Source organism: Pithys albifrons, chromosome 2, assembly GCF_047495875.1.
Source record: "Pithys albifrons albifrons isolate INPA30051 chromosome 2, PitAlb_v1, whole genome shotgun sequence".
NCBI classification, from domain to species: Eukaryota; Metazoa; Chordata; class Aves; order Passeriformes; family Thamnophilidae; genus Pithys; species Pithys albifrons.
The window spans coordinates 11,627,093-11,651,359 of record NC_092459.1 but is presented as its reverse complement, the minus strand read 5'-3'; the positions used below and the strand labels follow the sequence as shown (position 1 = coordinate 11,651,359).

General features: G+C 42.2%; 1 protein-coding gene across 1 annotated transcript; it reads left to right on the top strand.

Annotated features, from left to right (window-relative positions):
- Positions 1-1,239: 1,239 nt before the first annotated feature.
- On the top strand, positions 1,240-22,878 carry TRIB2 (tribbles pseudokinase 2). Its single transcript, XM_071548330.1, has 4 exons — positions 1,240-1,334; positions 2,220-2,632; positions 6,612-6,904; positions 20,533-22,878. Exons 2-4 carry the CDS (start codon positions 2,363-2,365, stop codon positions 20,999-21,001), a joined length of 1,032 nt encoding a protein of 343 aa, XP_071404431.1. The 5' UTR covers positions 1,240-1,334; positions 2,220-2,362; the 3' UTR covers positions 21,002-22,878.
- The last annotated feature ends 1,389 nt before the right edge of the window (positions 22,879-24,267 follow it).

The following is a 24,267-nucleotide window of genomic DNA, read 5'->3' as shown; positions in this document are numbered from 1 at the left end:
TCTGCCGCAAAGCAAGTACCTCTGGGACAGACTCCTCCACCAGGGTTATTTCATTTACTACCATGCTAAGTTTTTCCTATCCCTTGAAGGCAGGCATCAGCCAAACCTGCAGATGTTCACCCCAAAACAACTCTTCTCCCATTTCTAATCCTTCTCTCTGCTGATGTAAGGAAAGGGAAGTCAAGACACAAACAATCCCCTTGTCATCGCCCTGCAAAGGTGGGACAGAGTCATGCTCTCCCCACCACCCTTTCTCTTACGGATGTGTTTTGATTTTGGTTTGGTTTTGGGGTTTTTTTTTCTCTTTTTGGGGGTGAAGAAATGTGAACATCTGTTTTGCTTTTGGTTTGGGGTTGTTTTTTTTTTGGTCGTTGCTTTAAAGTAATTAACCACCAACACTTATACAAAAACTAGGCAGTAAATGGCAGGCTCGTTAGGAGCCTAGGGAGCCGCTCATCAAAATTCAATATATATCTAAACTCCTGTTACTTAAACAAAAGGGGACCTACTGAAAAAAAAAACCAAAACAAAAAGAAAAAAACATCAGCCGGCGGTGGTGCTGGGCGAAGACAGACCGACCTCATTCATGGCTTTCTCTGCGAAAAGGTTTACGTTTTCCCCTTGTCTCCCACTCGTTCTCCCCTCTCCCCGTCCGACCTCCGTTTTAATTTTGTGCCGGATTAAGCCAAGTCTGGAGCCCGGAACTCCTCCCACCCGACAGCATCGGGAAACAACCTCTCGTGCTACCCTAAGTACGCGGGCGCCCGCGCTGCCCGGAAAACCCCGATTGCTTCATTGAGAAAAAAAGCCCGCCCGCACACGCGACACCGCACCAGCTCCCGCGCCCGGCGGCGAGGCGGACTCCACTTTTAGGGGCGGTTATGCCATTATCGTTATTGCTATTCATTTATTTGTTTGATATTAACAACAACATCTCACCCCCAACCGCAAGGGCAATCCCCCGGGAGGCTGGACCTGCCGGAGCTGTGTCAGCTGGGGGGAGCCGCGGTCAGCATCACAGGTACTGGTGAACACGCACAGCCCGCTACCTACACACCGAAGGCTCCCACCCAGTGGGACACCCGCGAGCCCCGGCTCGGCTCGGCAGGGCTGCGGAAGGACGTCTCACCTTGTTTACCCCGAGCGCGGCCGGCGCGGGGGGAGGCGGGGCGGGGCGGGCGGCCGGGGCGGGGCGCGGCGAGGTGGGCGGTGGAGCCGGGCCGGGCCGGGCCGGGGCGGGCGGCGGCGGTGGGGCAGTCAGCCTGCGCGCTGGGCACCGTGCGGGCGTGCGGCGGCCGGCAGCGAGGCACGGAGGCAGCCAGCGTCCCCGCCACGTAAGTAGTCACTGCTACGCCGTGGGGGAAGACGGTGCCTCGGTGCAGGGGAGCGGCGCGGCCACCCCTGTCCTCCCCTTGTCCTACTTCTCCAACGCAAAAAAACCCAAAAACCAACAAACCAAACAAAATCTGCTCTCTGCGTTTATTTTTTAAGCTATTCCAACTGAGTGCTTCCCATTGGCCTTTTCGCCTATCGCCCTCCGAGCCCCTGCAGTAAGAGCTCGGCCCCTTCTCGCTGCGCTGGTTTTTCTTTTCTTTGTGCGTGAACTCCATTGAACGCGGCGAAAGCAGCGAGGCTCCGCTCGCAAACCCGTTGTACAGGGAGAGCGTGGGACCGTTCTCCTGTTCCCTGGTTGCACTTTTTGTTCTGTCGCGACAACGACAGCACGCTCCTTTCCGTCGGCGCGGAGCGGTGCGGTGCGCGCTGCCCCGCGTTCCGCCGCGTTCCCCCAGTGCCGGTGTGGCTCAGCCGAGCCTCCCGCCGCGGTCCCGCTCCTTTGTCGGCCCCTAAGTTAAATGCTCCCTCGCTGTTTCGCGGGGCATTCTCGGAGCGCCCCGGGCGCTAGCGGCGAGGCTCCCGCGCCATCTACAGCCGGGCCGCGGCAGCGCGGCGCTGCTGGGCCGTAGGGGAGCGGAAGGACGGTCCCGCTGCGCGCACCGCGTTGCCGACCTTTTGTTACTGCCAGCGCTGAGCGCCCCGCAGGCGCGGCGGCCGCTGAGCCCCGGCCGCGCCGCCGCCCCCTCCTCGCCTCTCCTTTCCTCTCCTCCCCGGCGCCGGGCGCCGCTGCCCCGCCGCCGCGCTGCTCCGCTCCGCGCCGCTGCGCGCCCGGCCGGCGGCGGGAACAAAGGGCCGCGGGCTGAGCGCTCTCTCCCTGTGCCCAGGACGCGGCGCTGAGGCTGGTCGCCCGCCGCCGCCGCGCTCCCGCCCCCCCCGCCACACAAAGGCAGCCGCAGCTGGACGGGCGAGGGACCGCGCTCCACGCCAGGGCTCCGGTGCAGCGTCTCGGCTGGTCTTCTCCATACTCATGAACATACAAAGGTCAACCCCTATCACGATAGCACGATATGGGAGACCGCGGAATAAAACCCAGGATTTTGAAGAGCTCTCGTCCATACGGTCCATCGAGCCAAGCCAGAGTTTTAGTCCGAATCTAGGCTCGCCGAGCCCGCCGGAGACCCCGAACTTGTCGCATTGCGTTTCTTGCATCGGGAAATACTTATTGTTGGAGCCTCTCGAGGGAGACCACGTTTTCCGAGCCGTACATCTGCACAGCGGCGAGGAGCTGGTTTGCAAGGTAATGCTTCTCCTTGTTTTCCCCCGGGTTCGCCACTGTCGCGCGTGGGTTTCCCGTGCCTCGCAGAAGGGCGAGCACGGTCGTATACCTCAGTTATTGAACACTGGAGAAACAAAAGGCAGGGAGACAGGATTAAAGGCGCATCCTGTAACTTTTCACTCTCTCCAGACAATGGCCACGTTATAGCGGTGGCCCGGAGCCAGCTTTGCCTTCTACCCGGGGGATATTGTTCGCTAAAGAGCCTTTTTTGAAGAAGGTTTTAACATGAGTTCAGATCAGGCGAAAGGCTCATCTTCCCTACTCTCACTTTTCAAAATGGAGTAGGGAATCCCCAGCTAATTTTAAGGTGTTCGGACCTGCTGGCTTCCTCGATTTTTCCTGACCCCGATTCTGTGAGTTGGGATACGGAAGAGGATGGAGAAGCTTGGGGGGAGGGCAGATTGCCATCAGCTTTGTCTTAAAAGTGGTTTTTAAAAGAGAAGAACCATATCTAATTAATCAGCCTCAGCTCTCTCACGGTTGAGGTTGTTTGCAAACAGCATCCTCCCCCATTGCACAACTGAGCAAGAATAAAACCTGCACACCTACGTTTTTTAGAAGAGCAGACAAAATAGCTATCCCACTCTGTTAGCCTGCTGGCTTTTCTCTGCCTCCTCCCAATTTGCTCCTACTCTTCAAAGGTGAGCTGTGGGAAAAAGAAACCCACATATGGGCACATCTGTGGAGGGATGCTCTCCTCTTTTCAAGCTGAGGGAATGTTATCCTTTGTTCCCAAATTGTGATTCTTATTGTCTGCAGTGAGCCACTTATGTCCAGGAAACTGAGGCAGTACTTAATAGTAGCTTTTATAGCTATGTTGCAAATTGCAACCTAGCTACACATGCTGCAGTGTTTGTATTGTTCCCAAAACACGGAATTGTGCCATTTGGCAAAATTTCTAGTGTCAAACTAACTGGAAGATGGAAAAGTAGACGAATTACAGCTTATTAGTATTCCAGGTATTAATAATAGTATTGCTGGCTGTTTCATACTTTCTCATACTTGATTCATAAAAAGTTGTGGACTAGCCTGTAGCAGAGAAGTGAAAATAATTGCTACTGCTTGCAATTTGTAAAGATTGGAGTTCAGAGGGCAATTGAAATACGCTTAGTGATTGAGTTATAAAACCTGATTGTAAGGAAACCTAGGACTTAGTGTGATTATGTTGGGTAAAAAAGGCCCTTTACTTTGCAAAGGACTAATATTGCATGCTGAACTGAATGCTTTGTTACTAAACTGAAACAACATGAGAATTTGGAGAATGAAAGCCCAGCTTGATGCAGTAGTACAGTGCTGCACTCTAGGACGTTGGCATCTTTTCATGAAATAAACAGATCCCACAAAGCTGCTGCTCTGCATGAAATTCTAGGTGAACTTGCATAGCAAGTGGTTAAGCGGGGGCTATGCGCTTCTTTGTTTCCTGTTTGGTTTGCAGGATTAAGGCACTGTTTTGATAACAGTATGAACAGCATAACTGCAGCTCACAAAGAGTGGACTGTTATTTTTTCCCCTTCCCTTTAAGCTGTATGTTTTTGAGCTGATCCTGACATTTGAATAGTATCAGTTTTTCCATATGTGAGAGGCACTACTAGCTGTGCTCCAAAAATACAATCTTAGCCTGAATTGCTGGTTTGTGAATACGTAGTTGTCAGTCCTGAACTCAGCTTAATTTAATGCATGCTTTAAAATGCCTGCAGTATCGTGACAACTATTTGTCAAGTAGCCTTCCGGCAGAGACCTGCTCACTAGTATCTTATTGAAGATGCTCTTAGAGATTGCTTGCAGAAACATTGGGTTGGATAACAGACACATACTGATGATTCTCAAGATTCATTTGGCTGCACCCACTGACTGTACAGATGCTGTTATTTGCTTCAAGGCTCTGTGGCATCCAAACAATGGTAACTTCTCACTTCAATTCCAAGCGAGAACTAAATCAAACTGCAGCTTATTGGACATTTACTGAATTGAGGCCAGGGATCTTAGAGGCTAGGATACAAAGAAGCCCTTTATAAAAGGTATTTGAGACTGTAGCAGCATGATAGCACTTCCCATCTACCCGCTTTCAAACACACTACTGGTACATATCCAGAGCTACTTATTTAACATCGTTTGAGAACCACAAAATGTAACTAATTCACATCAGGATAATCTGGTTAGGAGAGAATTCTGGAAAGACTTTTTTTTCACATGAAGATTTGAGCTGTATGAATGTTCCTGCTTAAATTTTATTTTATAACAGCTGCTTTGTAGAAGAACCATTCACTTACAGTGTAGTAGTTACGAGTTTTGAGATCTAAATGTCAATGAATTCTCCTCTGGAATGAATTACACACCAGGGATTTTAGCAACACCCCCTCCCCGCCCTGGTTCTGCTTCCCTGGCGCACCATGTCACCAGAACGCCTCGGTGCTAATCCTCCCCCTGTAAAATGTGCAGGGTCTGTTTGGCAGTCTGCCTTTAAGTCTGTTTTTTCCTGTGCCAGAGTATGGCAGCACAGGTATGGGGTGAGGGGAGAAGGAGGGGCGTGAGGAGGGGGTGTCCCGTTTTTTTGGGATTTGTGTCCTTTTCTGTGGAAGGAGTTTGTTAGGATGGTGCTCTGAAGCATTAAATTACTTGGGTTTTGAAGCCTCAGGTTTGATTGAACTGTAACTCCATTCAATTTTGAAAGCTTCTTAAAGCTTTAGAGAAAGCAGGGAGAGATTTGCTTCTTAGAGAAGATACAAATACTTGCTGTTTGAACATAAATGATAGAATACGAAAAGAAAAAAACAATTACAGTTTAAATTATGAGTTACAGAACTATACGAATTCTTCATTTTTATGTTCTGTTCAAAGGATACATGACTATCTTAAATTTATTTTAACAATGTAATGGAACACCCAGGAGTAAGTTATATATTAATTGAATTTTTATACTGATGGAAATGGTAATCCCTTGTTTTGTAGTGCTCTAGAACACGTATATTTAAAAATCAAAATCACTCCTATCAATACTTTGCTCATAGTCTCTGTTAGTATGCTGTCTTCTGTTACTGTCAATGAAGTCTTTCATTTTCATGTAATGTGGTCTTTTCTCAATTGACTCAAATACTGATTCATTTGTCATCACTTGATTATAGTAACTTTTTATTTGGGTTTCCCAGAAGCCTTTTTTAATTCTTACAGCTCATTCAGAAGATCAGTGATAACATACTTAGTAGAAAAGGGAGACTGCGTTTAATGGAGCACTTGATTGAAATGCAGAGAGTTCAGGGTGGTTTTGTCTTTGCCTTTTGAAGGGTGTTTGTCTGCGCTCCAACAGGCAGAGCTATTTCCCGAGTTGGCCTTGTGATCTTATAAACAGCCATTGTGGAACTGAGACTTGGAAAGTGAAAGTGACTTTGCTGTTTTTCAGAGATGAAAGGCAGGAAGTAAATAGAAATAGCAATAGATGGTACTTTAAAGCTGAAAATCCTTAATGCTTTAATGGGTTAATAAAATCAAGAAAGGCAGGCATGTGTATCAGGGTGGATTTAATGTGACAGCTTCTCTCAGTACAAAGGTACTGGCTGTATTTTCTGTGAATTTATTTGGATGGAAAATAAAAGATAAACATGTTTCTTTCTGGGTACTGCCCTTATACACCACTGATTTTCACAGCCTAATTTACATTGCATTCTAAATTTCGTCAGCTGTTAGCTAATGAAACTATGCTTGCTACCAGTTTTGAAGACTAGCCTTTTCTGTCAAGGTTACGAGTATCTTCTGTGTGGGGCTGTACAGTCTGTTTTGTCTTGTCCTCAGTACCGTGAGCTTGTGACATCCTGTTTACATTGGTGCAGCTTCACTAGGAGCATAAATTGTACTTAGAGATGGTTCTGTTAACAGAATGAGATGTACCATGACTTCACTGTCCTTCATGTTGCTAACCCTGGCTTTACTGTCATTGTTTCTGCAGGTGTTTGATATTGGCTGCTATCAGGAGTTATTAGCACCATGTTTTTGTCTGCCTGCGCATAAAAATATCAACCAAATTACTGAAATAATTCTTGGGGAGACAAAAGCGTATGTGTTCTTTGAAAGGAGCTATGGGGACATGCATTCGTTTGTTCGTACCTGCAAGAAGCTTAAAGAAGAGGAGGCAGCCAAACTCTTCTATCAAATAGCTTCCGCTGTTGCACACTGCCATGATGGTGGACTGGTACTGCGAGATCTCAAGCTGCGAAAGTTTATTTTCAAGGATGAAGAAAGGTAAGTGTCTCCGTTACTTTACAGGTGGTAAACACATCATGGATGCCTGAGGTCAGACATTCAGAGTTTCAGGACGTTGTGTCCTTCATTGTTGTTGTACCATTTGATTGTGGTACACTTTATTTCCTCTGCAACCTGATAATGGGATGAATGTACCATTTTACCTTCTGGCTTAGGTTTTGAAGTAAAATAAGTATAGAATGCCATTTGCATCAGTGTTTGGCCTCTGCATCGCCACCTAGAGGAGTACCCTCATTCCTAAGGGAGAGACATCTGAAGGAGGGCTCTGAATGGGTGTCTGGTGTAAGAGCTGAGCTACCATAAATGCTGCTGGTATTAAAAGAGGAAAGAAGCATAAGATCCAGTATGCCAGAGGACTGGGGACTGAAATGGCTCATTGCAGTGAGGATACGTGAAGAGGAGGAATAGCCAGGTGTTTTCTGAAGGACTGCTTTGAGGACAGCTTCTTGTTTTTCAGGCTAGAAGGGTCTGGAGACTGCTTCTAAGCATATTATGTGGTCACTAAAAACTGCCTTTCTCCTTGGGTGCTTGTTTGTAGTATGAGCTGCTGTGGTACTTGGGGAACTACCCTTTTTCTTTTTTCCTTTTTTTTTTTTCCTTTTTTTTTTCCTTTTTTTTTTCTTTTTTTTTTTCCTTTTTTTTTCCTTTTTTTTTCTTTTTTTTCCTTTTTTTTTCCTTTTTTTTTTCCTTTTTTTTTTCCTTTTTTTTTCCTTTTTTTTTCCTTTTTTTTTCCTTTTTTTTCTTTTTTTTTCCTTTTTTTTTCTTTTTTTTCCTTTTTTTTTCCTTTTTTTTTCCTTTTTTTTTCCTTTTTTTTTCCTTTTTTTTTCCTTTTTTTTTCCTTTTTTTTCCTTTTTTTTTCCTTTTTTTTTCCTTTTTTTCTTTTTTTTTCCTTTTTTTTCCTTTTTTTTCTTTTTATTTTTCCTTTTTTTTTCCTTTTTTTTTCCTTTTTTTTTCCTTTTTTTCCTTTTTTTTCCTTTTTTTCTTTTTTTTCCTTTTTTTTCCTTTTTTTTCCTTTTTTTTTCCTTTTTTTTTCTCTTTTTTTTTCCTTTTTTTTTCCTTTTTTTTTCCTCTTTTTTTTCCTCTTTTTTTTTCTCTTTTTTTCCTCTTTTTTTCCTCTTTTTTTCCTCTTTTTTTCCTCTTTTTTTCCTCTTTTTTTCCTCTTTTTTTCCTCTTTTTTTCCTCTTTTTTTCCTCTTTTTTTCCTCTTTTTTTCCTCTTTTTTTCCTCTTTTTTTCCTCTTTTTTCCTCTTTTTTTCCTCTTTTTTCCTCTTTTTTTCCTCTTTTTTCCTCTTTTTTCCTCTTTTTTCCTCTTTTTTCCTCTTTTTTCCTCTTTTTTCCTCTTTTTTCCTCTTTTTTCCTCTTTTTTCCTCTTTTTTCCTCTTTTTTCCTCTTTTTTTCCTCTTTTTTTCCTCTTTTTTCCTCTTTTTTCCTCTTTTTTCCTCTTTTTTTCCTCTTTTTTTCCTCTTTTTTTCCTCTTTTTTATTGTTGAACTGCCATTTCTGATGTGGGGCTATAGCTAGACTTTTTTACCTGTGGAAACTTACCACCTCTTTCTTTGTAGTTACTAGTTTTCTTTGTCTTGCATGATAAATTTACTAGCACCTTCCACATAAGGTATCAGGGTAATAAATGGAGTAATGTCAGGCTTTCACAGAGGGATTAAATTGGAATATTACCATTACAAAAGCACCCAACCAAAGAAACAAAAAAGAAGAAACTAAATGGAGGCAGAACCTACCTTTGTACTTCTTCATATCTTGGTACAACACGAGGAGATGTTTTGCCGTTTTTAATTAAATTCTATAAATTTTCTGAAAACTTGTTCAAACTGATGCAGAATAAAATGGTTGTTCTGGAGAGCTTTACTGAAAATAACCAGTGCATATTAGTTCCATTTGGAGCTGTTTGGGGGAGTTATAAGCAACAAGTAAGGCACATAAGTTTCCTACAATCTCAGAAAGTCTGTGATCCACAAATTAGAAAAAACTAATACATAATTAGAAAAAACTAATACACAATTTACCCAAGAAAGAGAAGTTCCTGGCATAATACAAAAGTGACAACCATCTATCCTGTTTAAATCTCCTCTACTTAAATTGTATTGCAAGCTAAGTTTCCCTAAATAGACTTCTCCTTTTAATCTATTTATAGAATGAAAAATAAAAGACATATTTTCACTTCTTAATTCACTTCAGACAACTCTCTACAAAGCAAATAGCTATTCCTTATTTTTCGACGCAGGCCCAATATATATGGTTGCCCTTTCATCCTTTTCAAATGAAAAAGCCAAAAATGAAACTAGCCTAATGTCTATTCACAAAGAAATGCAGACCAGATAGATGTAAACTGTATTTTCACAACTTTTACTCCCAGTTTAATACTTAAGCACCATTATAGCACCTCTGATGAAGATAAGAAGGAAACTTGTAAAAAACAGTTGAGGGAGGAATTTTTTTCTATTGTAGCTGGTAACATCCTAATGTTACAGTGGATGTTTTTTCCTGGGGATATATGTAAACTCATGTGGCTTTATGTGAAGAACAGGACTTGGTAAAGCTCCTCCAAGGGAAGGCAGCGTGAGCTCAGAGCAACGCAGTGGGAGCAGACGTGGGCCCATGCTGAATACTGTTGAACTACCCTGTTGCTTACTAGGAACTGAATACAACATGAGGCACAGGGCCAAATCCTTCAGCCACCCAAGAAAAGTGGTGTGTACTGTAATAGCAGTGTTGGCTTTGATGAATGTTTTTAACGTAACTGTCCTCTGCAAAATCACAGTTACTTACTTTTGAGTACGGTCTTCTAATTTTGTAATGATATACTTTAAAGGTCAAATAGGACTTGCTGGTTATTTTTAAGATGATCATAATGTGGTTTTCTTCTGGATGTAATGTTGGTTTGTAAGTAGAAAGGTATTGTAATCCTTTCTCTGCTAAACAGAGATGAAATAGTGTGAGATAGAAATAGAACCAAACAGCAGTGACTGTCTTTTTTCACATGCTCTGATCATCAGACTGTAATCAGTCATCACTTTCAATTTGCTGCTATATTTAGGGTGAAAAATCTTCCTGGTCCTTCCTGAGTTTCACAGAGGTGTTTGTGTGTTGCTTGCACCCCATCAAACTCCCATCTCTCTGAGACTGCTGGTGCTGGTGAGGATGTCTGTGTGCTGAGCAGCCTGCCCTTCAGGAGCATTCATCAGCAGTAGTGCCTGGGGCATGGCTGCAGCACCATCCCTTGCACTTTGGTACTTGTAGTGAACCAAGGAGGGAGGAAAAGAGATAAAAATGATGTTTTGAGAAATGCGTGTGAACTCTGCTGCTGTGGGTTGCCTGCTTTTCAGCAGAGCTCTTTCTTAGTAGTTCTTTTCCTGTTTCTCCGTGGCTATTTTCCTGCAGTTCAGTTTAAAGCTTTCTCTTCCTGAAGATTCTCACAGCGTTTGTTTTCGTAGAAGAAAAGATGGGAAATCCAGTATGCAGGCAACAACACATGAATGGAAAACTTGCTGCTTTTATTCTTTTTGCATAAGATGGTTGTCTGCTCTGAGCTGAGAGCTGCCACACTGGAGGAGCCAGAGGGAATATGAAAGATATATGGAAGCAGTTCAATTTGTTTAAAAAAGAAAATCAATTAAAACATTTTTTAGTACCTCTCCTTTCATTGATCCTGATGATATCGTGGTAGTTCAATATAAAAACAGATCTCCTAGAGTTTTTCAGGCAGATGCTTGCAGTGTTGAAACTATTGCTACCCTATTTCTATTATCTAAATTATAGAAGGAATTTGCAAAGATTCAGGCTCCTGATATAGCAGCAACCTTGAGTGCTCTTGGCTCCAACTGATGTCACTACTAAGAATGCATGACATTTGGATGTTGCAAATCACTATGCCTTGGGATATTTATAATGAACTGGGTGGTAAGAAGGTGGAATAAAGTGTTGTTGGAGGTTGGTAGCACTGAGCATTTTGTAGGGGTCCTAATCTTATTAGTGACGTTCTCTTAATGTGCTGAATTAAAGATGGACTGTGATGGTGTTTATAAGTACATGTTTATAAGTACATCAGCACTTAAATTCAGAATTCCCCTGTGGAAGCAGAAACAATTTGTCTGTGTTTCAAGGTAATTTGTAGATTCTTTAAATCCTGAACTGCAGGAAGTTTGAAGATATGGTAAATTGCATTCCATGAAAATGATGTGTTCTGTTGCTACAAGGCTTTCTGTTTTTTCTGTTGCTACAAGGCTTTCTGTTTTGTATAAAACGTTGAGTGGTTGTGGTTTTTAGGGGGAGGTGTGTCTATGAATCCCTTCATAAACCTGAGGTGAAATAGCCAGTCTTGTAGTATTGAAATTTCAGAGTTAAACTCCATAAGCCTGCAGCTGATCATGATGAAGCAGAAATTCTAAGACATTACAGAATGGCTGGAAATGTTTTGTAAGACAGGGTTAGCAAGCAGCAGCAAATCCATTAAATGAGTGTGGGGACTTCCAGAACACTGAAAATGTGGAAAACAACACTGACTTGCCATGCTAAGTCTCAACATACTTTCCAAAGTACCTTTAAGATGCTTGAATACTTCCAAAATTGTGTCCTTAGACTTCAGAATAAAACTTGAATCTGAAACAGTGGAAATAAGCTATGAAAAATATGTGGTCTTATGTGTTTTTTGCTTCCATTCATGTTGTTAATTATTTTTTGTCCTGCGTATTAAACCAGGTCAAGGTTGATGTGAGGCTCTTGCTTTGGAGTAGTTTTAATGTGTTCATGGCATGATATTTACTGTTTTCCATTGTCACAGCAGGCCCTTGGGTAGAGCAATTGTGCCCTTCTCCTAGCTGATGTCCTATAAAAACATTTCAGGTTTTCTGGGTTGTGCTAAAAATGGTGCTATACACAGTATAGAGCTAATAAAGCACTTCATCAGTTTGATATGTAGTAGATTCTTTGAAAAAGAGCCACCTCAAAGATCTCAGAATCAAATGAAGCATTTCTGTGTTGGTTGTTTCAATGGTTTGCTTAATACAAGAACATTTCTGCTCTCAGGGAATTATTAATTTCTTTAGTGCATTTTTAAGCCTTTAATTATATTAAAATATTAGCTGTCGTAATATTTGAAACTTAAAGACCTTGTACGTTCATCATACTTGTTGAAGGGAAAATTAAAATAATTTTGGTATTTAGATATTGTAATTTTCCTGTATTCTTTGAGTAAATATGAGGCAGGTGGGATTCAATAAAAAATAAATATCATTTGACACTTTTTCCTCTGTGCCAGGGGAATGAAGCCAGTACAGTACACTAATTTAGAAAGTCTGTGTTAGCATAACATATTTACTTGGTTCTCTTAGAATATTTTTATCTTTTTTCCTCTAGAATTTCTCAGCTTTGAGTGGATGATGCTTTAAGGTGACCTAGTTATGTTGTTTGCAATCCTCATGATACAAATCTGATCCCCCCCCAATATACGAATGCATACCTTTTTCCACAAAGACCTTCCATTTTTTAGAGTTAATAGTAAGTTTCCTCCCTTTTTGTCAAAATGTAATGTGATCAGCAGCTTTTTCACTGTAGTATTAGAACTTGCTGTTTTCCTTACAATTCCATAGAGAACTGGTAAGTTAACACTTTATTGAAGTCCTAGAAATAGAGTCCTAAAGTAGCATAAAGTCAAACAAAATAGGAGTGCTCTTTAAATTCCAGAAGATTTAGAAATAAAACCAGTCTTCATCTGTTCTGTCATTTAAGCACTTTACACTACCCTGAATGGGACCACAGGACCAAAGAGCACAAGTTCTTCAATAGTAGAGAATCACAGGTCAGATTTCAGACCAGAAATTACTAATCCTAGAATGTGGGGAGGAAGACAAATTTCTTCACAGCCAGCAAGTCTCTGCTGTCAGGCTTAGGATAGAAGATGAAGTGGTTGCACAACTGTTTCCACTAAAGGCTTCATACCTCCTTTTGCCTTTATGTGGTTTGGTTACTAAGTCTCTGTTTTCTTACTGTCTTCCATGGGAGCACTTTGTATTTTTGGGGTGTGTGGTGCGCTTCCCAGTGGAATGCAAAGAGAGAGGCTGTCTGCAGATGTTGAACATCACACCAGCCCTGTGAAGTACTTAAATCTCCTCCCAAGGGCATAGATAGTCATGGAGATTAAGTGTTGCACCCTTAATTAAAGCGAAAGCCAGGGAAAATTGGCTGGCCCTGGGATGAGGATGGGAACTCAAATGGACTCAAGGCCCATGAGTGAGACCATGAGTGGCAAGAACCTTTGCTGTTGTACCCAATGCTGGAGTTTGCAGGAGAATTTACCCCTGAACCGTCTGTCCTTTGATATGCGGTTCATAGTGGGGCTTTGTCTTTTCTTCACTCTCTCTGTTCAGGCTGAATGTCATGTTATGTGTTGGCTGTCATGTGTTGGGCACCTGTCATGAAATGCCCATTGAATTCTCTGATAAAAGGTGCTTTACAGTCCCTGAAGTAGATGTGTCTTAGGACAAAATACTCACGCAAAAGACTCTCTGTTGACTTATGTGGGAAGACTGAGGATGTCTGTGGTGATGGTGAGGAAGGGAAACAGGAGACCAGCTAGTCACAGCTGCAGTGGATCATCAGTGTGAAATTCTTCTGCTGCCCTTATCTCCTTGGGAGATTACTTCAGACTTTGGGAAGGAGAGGAAAGGCAGAGATTGTAAACAGAAGCCAACCTGGGACTTATTTAGTCTTAAGCACCTGCTTTTTGGTAGATGTGAATTGCTGGGAGATGTGGTTGCAGATGTCTAAGCAAAACATTTTCCATAGGGTTGTGAAATAATGGCAAGGTTCTATCTTAGATATGCTGAGCATCCATCCCAGGCTCAGAAAGTGCAGGGCTGTTTTCATGCCATGCAATTATCCTAACTAAATAAAATTGTAGTCTCCTTTCCCTGTGGAGCTTCATCATGTGTCATATGAAAAGATCTATAAAAGACGGTGAGCACAGCATATGGTTCACAGCAGAGCCTTTTAAAGCTCTGGTCTTCAACATGATCTAAAAAGATGAAAGTGAGGTGGTAAAGTAGCTGCCCTAAGCCAGATGCTTATCAAAAAGTGGACTGCTCAGAGTATTATAACTGAGCCCCTCTGTGGAAAGATCAGCATTGGATTTCAGAGCCTGCACCCCAACACATTCATCATTACCCAGCTTACTTTCTGGGGAACGTGCTTTCTCCTTGGGCAGTAAGGGCATGGCATACAGGACAGGTTGTCACCAGCAATCCTGTTTGACTGTTCTAAAGCTGAGGTCTTTGGGGCACCAGCCCTTCCTGAAGGTGCATCAGAGTATTTTTAAGTCAAATTCTCTAGGAAAAAAAAACCACAAAGAAACAAAATATAAAAACCAAAACCAGAACAAGTTAAAAGCTCTAAGTTGCTGGGTACTGCATGTCAGGAAAGGGGTGCGGGCAGGGCTGAGTGTGCTGGTAACATCCCTGTGGAGGAAGGGTGGGGAAGATGTAATTTTTAGAGGCTTCCTCATTCTGCGGAAGTGCCAGTGAAGGAATCTTCCCTTAGGAACAAGGTTCATCCTGTAAACCTGTGCTGCCTGCAAGTCACACTTGTCTTTTGAAATATATCCTTGAGCCTGTTTCATTATGCAAGAGACTGTTTGTCTGACAGCCTTTGTGCAGAGTTTGTTTTTTTCCTTCCTTGAAGTTGTGTAGGATATTGTGTGGTGAACTCACATGCTCTGTGCTGTTTTGCACTGGAAAGGGATCTTTTGGTGAAAGAACAGGATTTAAATTGATGGCATAACATTTCCTTCCTGATCCTCCTGTGTGCCTCACTGCCCCTGGAGATGGGTAGTTGTGAGTTCAGAACGAGTGTGTGCACCAAGCTGCAAATCATCTGCCCAGAGTTTTGTTAGCTGCCTGCCCTGTCTCACTAGCTCCCTGGTGGCATCCTACTTCTGCATTATTTAGAAGAGATCACCTTAGTTAAAAACAAAATCAATTAGGAAAAGGTAACTGTTTCCAATGTTGAGCTTCCCTTTTTTTTTTCCTCTTAATTGCATGCATGCTCTTCTCATCTTTATGATGGGGTGTGAGCAACTGGCCTTGATTAAATGACCTGTGAGTTATTGGCCACATAGGAGCAATCCCTGGTCTACTGGGCAGTCAATGGCTTGAGTGCTTCTACCTAGGGGGAGGCATTTCTGGCCTCAGCCAGAGTAATGTAGAAATATGAGATAATATTGCTTGAGCACCTCCAGTTTTTATGTGTAGGAGGAATATTGTGAGGCACCTTTAGAAACTGCCATTTTATATTTATCCACAATCGTATTAATAAAATGGCAATTCATGTGTCAGTGACGGTTGTTTTCTGGAGTCTGCTGCATAGAGTCTGTAAATCTGGATCATCTAATTTGACTCAGCCTGAGTAACAAATAGTAGTGTACCTGGAGGTCCGTAGCAGGATAGCTCCTTCAAATGCCCTCCTCAAACAGCTGATTTGGCTATCATGTGGGGAGTGTTGCTGTGCAAAAATTGTGGGTCTGGTCTGCAGTTAGTGTTCCCAAAATGGTAACAGCGGCTCAGCTGTGGTTTGGGTGTTATTACTGTTACAGATGGCTTTGGGAACAGACTAGAAGCAACTGTTTGCATTGATTCAAGTGCAGGCTCCTTTACTACTGACTGCTAATTCGCTGCAGTGGAGATATTTTCCTCTGAAAAACTCAGACTATCAGTTGCTATCTCTGCTTTAAATGTTTCAGATTTATTGAGGTATTTTTCTTCTGCCTTATGAGCTTAGAGCCCTCTGAATAATTGCACTGATTTTGGTATGCAAATTGTGTTTTCTTTTGGAGATCAAGTGTGAATGCTGGGTTCTTACAGTCCTGGCTTCAGTGTCAAAAAGCAGGATAGCAATTTGTCCTAAGCTGTGCCAGGGGGAATAATGTGAATCAGTCAGAAAAAAGTGTAGGACGTGCAACAAAGCCAGAGGTGGGTGCTAAGTCAGGAAGTTGCATTGACGAATCTTCTGGAAGACATTTAATTGATTAGGTTTTGTTACATTACTGAAGAGCAAAGTCTGAATGCAGTCAAGTAATGAATGGCATATTGATAAGAAACTCAGAGTGGTATTGTTTTTCATGGGTTTCCCTGACGGTTTCTATGGGGACAAAGACGCATTTCCCGTCCGAGTGCGGCTGCTGCCCTCTGATTGCACTTCTGTGGTTTCATTCAACAGTAATGGGAAAGCATTCATAGGCAGAATAGCTTCCCCTTTTTAAATAGCTATGATTCGGGGTTGTATTTTTTTAATGCATTAGACTAATGCAGTGTTTTATCAATGATCTGATAGATGCATAGTGCTCTTTTTCCAAGTGCTTATTCAGGGCCTGCATTAAAACTTGAAATTATGTACTGTAATTACGTAAGCCCTGACAAAAGTCTTTGTTGCCATACAGTATGTGTACAAAGTGATTCTCATCCGGCTGTGGCAGTAGCTTACATTTGTACTTTAGGGAATAATTTTGTTGTAACTGTTTATTGTACTCAAATGCTGGTGCTTTTGGAAAAGTGTTATCCTCTTGTAGGGGTCCTTCAGTTGACTGATATGAGTTAATTATTTAGATAATGACAGTTTTATAGAAGTGTGACTTTAAAAAAAAATAAAGGATTATTTGTGTTTGTCCTTTTTCTGTTCTGTGGTGGGAGGCACTTCAAAGTTGATTGTGATTTCACATCTCCATATTTGTTTTTGTCTGTCCCTTGGCTAGCAAATGTCAGATTTAGGGTTGCCTGGTTACTCTGCAGTTGGATGCACTCCCCACCTTATGTTGTGGAGGTTCTTATTCTCAGAATCTACTTACAGTTTCAGGGTCTGTTTGTTGTTTTATTCTTTTTTTGGGTATTTGATTTCTGTACTTCCTCTGAGAAGAGAGCATGTGGGGGAGAGAGACATTGGATCTCGTTCACCATGTCTCTGCATTTCTGTGTGCTTAAGACTTTAGAATCCCCTCTTTCCCGTTCACCCCCACACTCCCTGCATTAACACCCGCCCCCCCCCCCCAAAAAAAAAAAAAAACCAAACAAAAACCAAAAAAGTTCATTGGCCTGCAGAAAACTGAGCTCCTTTAGGCAATGCTTGAAATACGGAGAAAGGGAAGGCCAGTCAGAGCTGGAAGCTTTCTCACAAAAGTGGTGGGTGCTGTGCAGTAAGAAATAGCAGTTCTTGAGCCAGGCTCCTCCGTTTGATTGTCTGAAAATATGTGAAATGACTGTTAAAAGGGGGGTGACTTGCCATTTACACCTGTGCAACACCCTGTGGTAGTACCATACAGACTGTGATCTTTATGTGAGGCTGAGGTGGGTGAAGTTGTCTGTCACTGTGAAAATGCACTGGAGTGTGTCTCCCCAGCCCCAGTGCTGGTTGGTGGTGAGGAATGCTGGCAGAGCCGAGGCAAGTCTCTTGGCAGAACCATCTCATGAGTGCTTTCTATCACCAGCTGTGCCAAGCCAGTGAGCCACGGTGGCAGCCAGCCTTTCCCATGCTCCTGTGCTCTCCTTACTGTAAAGGTGGCAAACCTGTGTTGTCACCTAATGCAAAAAAACCGGGCCTTACAAATTACCTTGGGAACACTCAGGTTGCTTCTGGGTGTAATTGAGAGGGGAGGAAGTCATGCTGAGGCCATGCACCAGGCAGTAGCTGGTGGGGAGATGCAGGCTCAGTGCTGTAGCTGTGCTGAAGCACCACCTGGTTGCAGAGGAACCATTTCACCACTTGCACCTAACACACAAGTGGTTCTGGTTGAGGGTTTGGGAGCTGAGTAGGAGTGTAGGTTTTGCTTTTGTTTAATTTGGGACCTTTTGTTTCCTTAAAGCCTGTCAGGTCAGCAGGATGAAAAACCTGGTTTTAGTGTTTTCTTCATTTGGCCACAGCTTACAGAGGAGCAGACAGATAAGGGCCAGCTGTTGTTCCATTTGCTTGCTTGAACAAAACCTGCTGTAGCATTCATGGAGGCTGCAGCACCTTGCAAGGAAAGCAAGAAGACGATACAGGTTTTGTGTTCTACTTCTTTTTAATTGTCAAGAAATTATTTCTCCTCTTGGAGAAAAAATGAATTTTTGGGCACACCTTGCAGTCTGCTCTCTGTGGTTTTGTACTATGTCTGTTGTAGAAAAGGATTAGGGAGTTCCAATAATTTTATGTAACATAAAAGCTTCTCATTGAACTGTTTTTCTAAATTCTTTGGCAGCTCCCAAAAATGAAAAATAGGATAGGAAAGTAAACAGCATGTCCCTATGTTGTTGACACTGGGATGGCAGGGGAGCATGGGGGGGGGGGGGGGTGAATTCCCTTCTGGAAGTTGTTTATAAATAGCATGCTCTGCCCTGCTCCCTGTGTGTGTGTTTCGCTTCTGTTAGTTAGCAAAGTGAGTTGATGCTTTCCTGTCTGGCAGTTCACTGACTTAATGCATGTTTAAGTAGCTGGCCTCATTGTTTTATTGCTACACATGCTTTTCTATGGAAAAACTGAGGTGAGCAAAGCAAATGGAACCACAACTCATGTCCATGCCTTCCCTTTCATCTCCGCCTCTCTGTCTCTGCCTTCCTTGGCATGTTTTTTTTTTCCCTCTGGGAGTTTCTTCTTGCTGCTCTCCCTATGCTGTGCAGGTGCAGGAACATGTTGAAGCTGAGCACCATGAAAGGGCTCTTCTCTAGTCACTCTCCTGTTGTGGAGCCTGTGAGCTGTGTACAGTGCGAATTGCTGTGGTCTTGGTAATTGTAGTTAGGATTCTCCTTGCAGCCAGCTTCCTGTGTGAGGGGCTGCTATAAAGTATTGTTTGAGTGCTAATGAGGGGATTGTCGATGGCCAGAAGTGCTGTGCGGCCGGCAGTGTGTAATTAATTAGGAAGCAGGTGTGTTGAGCAAAGCCCATCACCTTCTAACTGGAGGAGCAAACACTGGCCTATTTAAGGAGAGAAAGAGTTGCCCTGACACACTATGCTTGGGAGCCAGGTATTCTGAATTTTGTATTTACGACTTCCTCATTTGAGGCACCTTGCCAGAGGGGCTTTCACCTCTGCTAGTAAATGTTTCTAGCTGTTGAAAAGGTCCAAGTGTCATTATAAGAGTTTATGGCACAGTTGCCTCTGGAGTACTCTGCGGAATAAAATGCTCTTCTGTTGGTTCAAAGAAGATAGGGCTGAGCTGCCATGGAACCAAGTCCAAACCAAAGCTGGCCCAGATGTCTTTTGCAGCTCCAGCTCAAGCAATGTTGTCTTCAGTAAACCTTTAAGAGACAGGGCTCTCCCTGTCAATTTTAATGTCAATTAAATGATGTGCTTTAGTCAGGAGACGTCAGTTGTGCTTTCTGGGATGAAGTTCAGTCCCTGCCTGAGAATGTCTGTGGTGTGGAAACACGGCCATGACACAGAGTGATTGTAACAGACCTGTGAGGTTGAGAGACGAGGACAGTAATACCCAAAGTTGAGTTACGATCCCAAGTTGTTGAAAAGAAAGCCTCCACTACTACTAGATCATTCTGCCATCCAAAGGCACTGGACAAGCCCTGTTGCATTGATTCTGTTCTCAAAACCTGCCATTGCTGGCACATGGTCTAGAGAGTAGTTGGTAATCCTTTGCATGCCTCCAACAGGGACAGATTTTTAAATATAGGTACAGGCCCTAGCAGTGAGAATTGAAAGGAAAGGTTATGTTCATCTAGTGCTATGACAACCAGCTCTGCATCACTTTTTCTTCTCCTGTGTGATATCCATAAGGGAAGAAAATTGTCTTGCAGAGATAATTACTGCAGCACAATGATGAGTTTGCAGTACTTTGCAGGCAAAAAGAGTTTGCTGTCTACATAAAGCATCCCTGTCATCTCTCTTCAAGTCCTCTGCTAGCTTCCCTGTTCATTCCAACACGAGGAGCTCTTCTGGTTTGGCTTGCTGTTAATCTTGGCAGCGTTCAGCTCACTTGGTCTCCCTTTGCCCAAAGGTCTCTTTGGGAAGACTGAAATCTGTTAAAATTGCTGTACCTTGATGCTGGGATAAAGGAAAATGTTGATTGGTTAGGGGGATTGTTTAGGGTCAGAGTGACCATTTTATTCCTGTTAAACCTTGTGGAATTACAGGTGCAAGGAGTGGCTTGACAGCATGAAGGTGTCAAAATAACCTTGTGTAATTACGGCTGGGTTTGTGTTTCGGTATGAGTCCTACACAGGTGCATTACAGTGCAACTGATACAGAAAAAGTCTTGAGGTTTGTCTCCTTTTGGAAATCACATCTATATAAAACTAACCAAATGCATGAATACAGCAGTTCCTTTTATCTTTTTAAAACCGTATTAATGAGTTTACTGGACATAACTAGATTTGAAATCTTGCAGCTGTTTATGTGGCAGTATTACCTGTATGTCTCTAATATCTCTAACAAATATGGAAGAGATGGTATCAATTGTCTGTAACCACTGCTGTGAGTGGGATTTTACACTGACTCACTTCTGTGGTTGTTGAATTTTATAGAGTATGACTCCTTATAACCATGTAATTGCAACAGCCAGGAATTTGTGTTTGATGTTTGCTTACCTTGATGTTTGTTTGGGTTTTTTTTTTTTGCCTGCAGGACTAGAGTGAAATTGGAAAGCCTAGAAGATGCTTATATTTTAAGAGGAAATGATGACTCTCTTTCTGATAAGCATGGATGCCCAGCCTATGTGAGTCCAGAGATCTTGAACACAAATGGCAGCTACTCTGGCAAAGCAGCGGACGTATGGAGTCTAGGTGTCATGCTTTATACCATGCTTGTTGGACGCTATCCTTTCCATGACATTGAGCCTAGTTCCCTCTTCAGCAAGATCCGTCGTGGGCAGTTTAACATTCCAGAAACTCTATCCCCCAAGGCAAAATGCCTCATACGTAGCATACTGCGTCGGGAGCCATCAGAAAGGCTGACTTCACAGGAAATTCTGGACCATCCATGGTTTTCTACAGATTTTAATGTATCGAATTCAGGATATGGTGCTAAGGAAGTATCAGATCAACTGGTGCCTGATGTCAACATGGAAGAAGACTTGGACCCTTTCTTTAACTGAGCACAAAGACTGGTGTTCAGAAGGTACACAACCTGGAGATGGACACATGAAGGAGCCCTTCCTGACCGCGTTGAATCACATCCTGCATCAGCCTAGCTTGGTAGCAAAAGACACTCAGAGGTCCTCAGGTTGAGAAGGAACCTCCACAAGGAGCTAATATAACAAATGTAGCATGGGGACAGACCGGGGGGGGCGGGGGGAGCTTGCTATCAGGTTAGATTGATTTGGAGGAGAAAAGGCAGCATGGAGCAATTGTAGCTTCTCACCTTTTGGAGCCAAGGAGACTGCACATGCCAATTCTGGTGCAGCTGTATCACTCCTGTTTCTGTTCCATTAAAAACAGTGGTAACTCACAACAAATAAAAACGTTTTTGCCTCAGCTCACATCTTGGCATCGCACTGTTAGATATTTAACTTCAGCCATTATTCAGGGAAAGTACAATTGGCTTACATTTTTGTAATCGGATGTCTAATAATTAATGGGATTAATATAAGAAAAAATTAGGTGCACAAAGATGGACATGAAAAGTGGGTGCTAAAAACAAACAAAATTTCAGTTCATGTCTCTTGATAGCTATTTTCAATTCATTTCTTCTAAATAAACTACTAAATATTCTTGTCAGGAAATGACATTTTAATGCTTTGTTCCCTTAAGGGGAAGTAACTGTCATTTAGCAGGCTGTTCTGTTTTGTGTCAAATGGTTTGTGCAGGAAGCTATTATAACTTCAACTTCCAGATGCATTACTGCTATAATGGGGGGGGTGGGGGTGGGAGAAAACTCTATAATTTTTTTTAAAAGATATGAGATACTGGCTTCCATATCTGCCATGCTGCACATATATGACTAGAGAGGGCAGAAAGCCCTTAACTGTGTCTTTATCTGAGAATGGATCTCTTCTTTACTGACTGGCCCACATGTAAATAGAGGGCATTTTATTACTGAAGAAGAGTATTGGGTTTTTTTCTTTGAATTCCTTTCAACTTGGGAAAACAATTGTTTGGCTTTGATTTTTTGTTTATGTCCAGATTAAGAAATAAGAGGGTATTAATAAGCTGAACATTTATATTACAGATATTCCTCTTGAAACATACACAGTAATATGCACCTTTTGTATTGTCAAGACTTATTCTATTTATTGAAGAAAATGTCACAGTAGTGATATATTAAGCCAGTACTTCAATTACGGGTTGACTTGGGATGACATGTTACATGCTGTAGTTAACACACTTCTTTTCTGTTCAGGTATTTCTGTCCCTAAATAACCTTTTATTTAGCTTCTTTTTTTTAGATAGCTTTATTTGATTTAGACTGGCAAATGTTTTTATTACTGCTTTTATATTGCTGTATGATATTGAAATCTCTTGGCATAAATATTTGTGTTTCCAGTACCTCAGTTGTTCTGATATTACTGCCTGTATACGTTTTGTGAAGTGGTCATGTTTTTGGGTAGGTACATGTGGACTCTGTAGTATGTAAATGTTACTTGAATTTGTGCTTAATTATAGTATGTGGCATGTGCGTACAGCTACTTGGCATTTGACGTATGGATGCTATTTGCCTGCCTTGCAGGAAAGTTATGGTCCCACTCTCAAGAGGATGTTTCACAGTTCTTTATCAAGAGACAAAGCTAGCTGCAGCTGACCTGCCTTGGTTCTATTTTGGTAACTAAGAATATAAAGGAGTAATGTTTTTACACTCTGAAGATGGTGCTCTGTCAAGAAGGACTTTTTTTTTTATTTTGTAAGTACCTTATAGGAGGAAAGATTGGTGATGTGCATGGTGGGGTTTTACTGCCTCTGGTGCTTTGTCATGTATTTGGTTTAATGTTTTTGTCCTAATCTCTTCAATAAATAAAATTGTGCATATTTAACTAAACTTCAGTGGTGAACAATGTTCTTACTGAGTATCTGAATGTAGGATCACATAGCTGGTATTTTTTGTGTTGCTGACAACCTCTTGCCAGAGAGTGATCTGAGCAAGCTTAGCACTTACATTTACAAGGTAACACTGCAAGCCTTTTTGTCAAAAAATTTACCATTTTCTATGAATAAAATTTGCTTTTATTTTATTTAATTTTATTTTGGCTTGTCTCAAGCCCATTTACCTTTCCAAGAAGGGTATTGAAATGTAGTGAAAACTTTGGTGTTTGGAGGCTCATTAGCTGGTGAAGAGAGATATCAAAATGGAGCAAGCTGGCACTTGCACTTTCCAAAATCCCAGAGGAATGTGCATCTTGCATTTTCACCTCAGTTCCAGAAAGGATGGATCTGATTTAGCACCTCCGGATTTACTATCTTTTATTTAAGGCCAGATTGTGTTTCTGTCACTCATCTTCAAATAATAAAAGATGCAGATAGTGCCATCATGTATAAGTGCCTGTGAGGTAATAACATGCTTTGTGAATATGAGGCAGGACAGATAATTTCAACAACCATGCAGGCTGTTTTCAGCACATCTGTAGTTTGAAAAATCTAAGAGTGGCAGACAATTGCCTCTAAAGAAATGTGAAAGCCCTAAACCTCCCTGTTGCAAGAGTATTGCACCAAAACTGGTAACATAAGGTTTACTGCTAGTCTGGCTAACGTTGTACTACATGATTTCATCCTAGGTAATTCCTGGCATGTGTTAAATATTTGAGTTGGTAGGTTGAGAATTAAAACTGTTGATTGTAGCACGAACTAGAAATGTTATTAACATGTAGAAACACTTGAAGATCAGTTTTTAAATGATCTGTATGCCTACAGCCAGAGTTTAAATTACTTGAAATTCTTTCAAATCAAACTCCCACAATAAATGTGCTTTATAGAAAAAAGCAGATTGTACTCAGTCATCGAGAGAAGGGGAGCACTGAGTATTTCTCTCTCCCCCACTAAAACTTATGTGAACAGCTTCTGTTCTGTTTGGGTGGAAGTAGTTAGACCTTATTTTCCAGCAACCTGCATGCTTTCTTTTTCACTGCCAGTAATTATATGAAAAATGCAGCTGACTAATGATTGCTCGTTTGCAGTGAATTTTTAACTTGAGGCTAAAGCTTTCTTGATGTTACTGCAGAGGAATCCTTTGGCAGCTGAAGTCAGCTTTATAAAATGCTGAAGGGATGTCTTGGTTTTGGAGCCTCCTTGTCCCTAAAGTGAAACCCAAGAGGGGCATTTGTGATTCAAACAGCTGATTTCTGGCTCTTTTTTTATTCCTGCTTTATGAGCACTGCTAGTTGAGTACAGGTATAGCACTGCTTCCTGCAATAATGCCTCAAGAGAGCTTTCT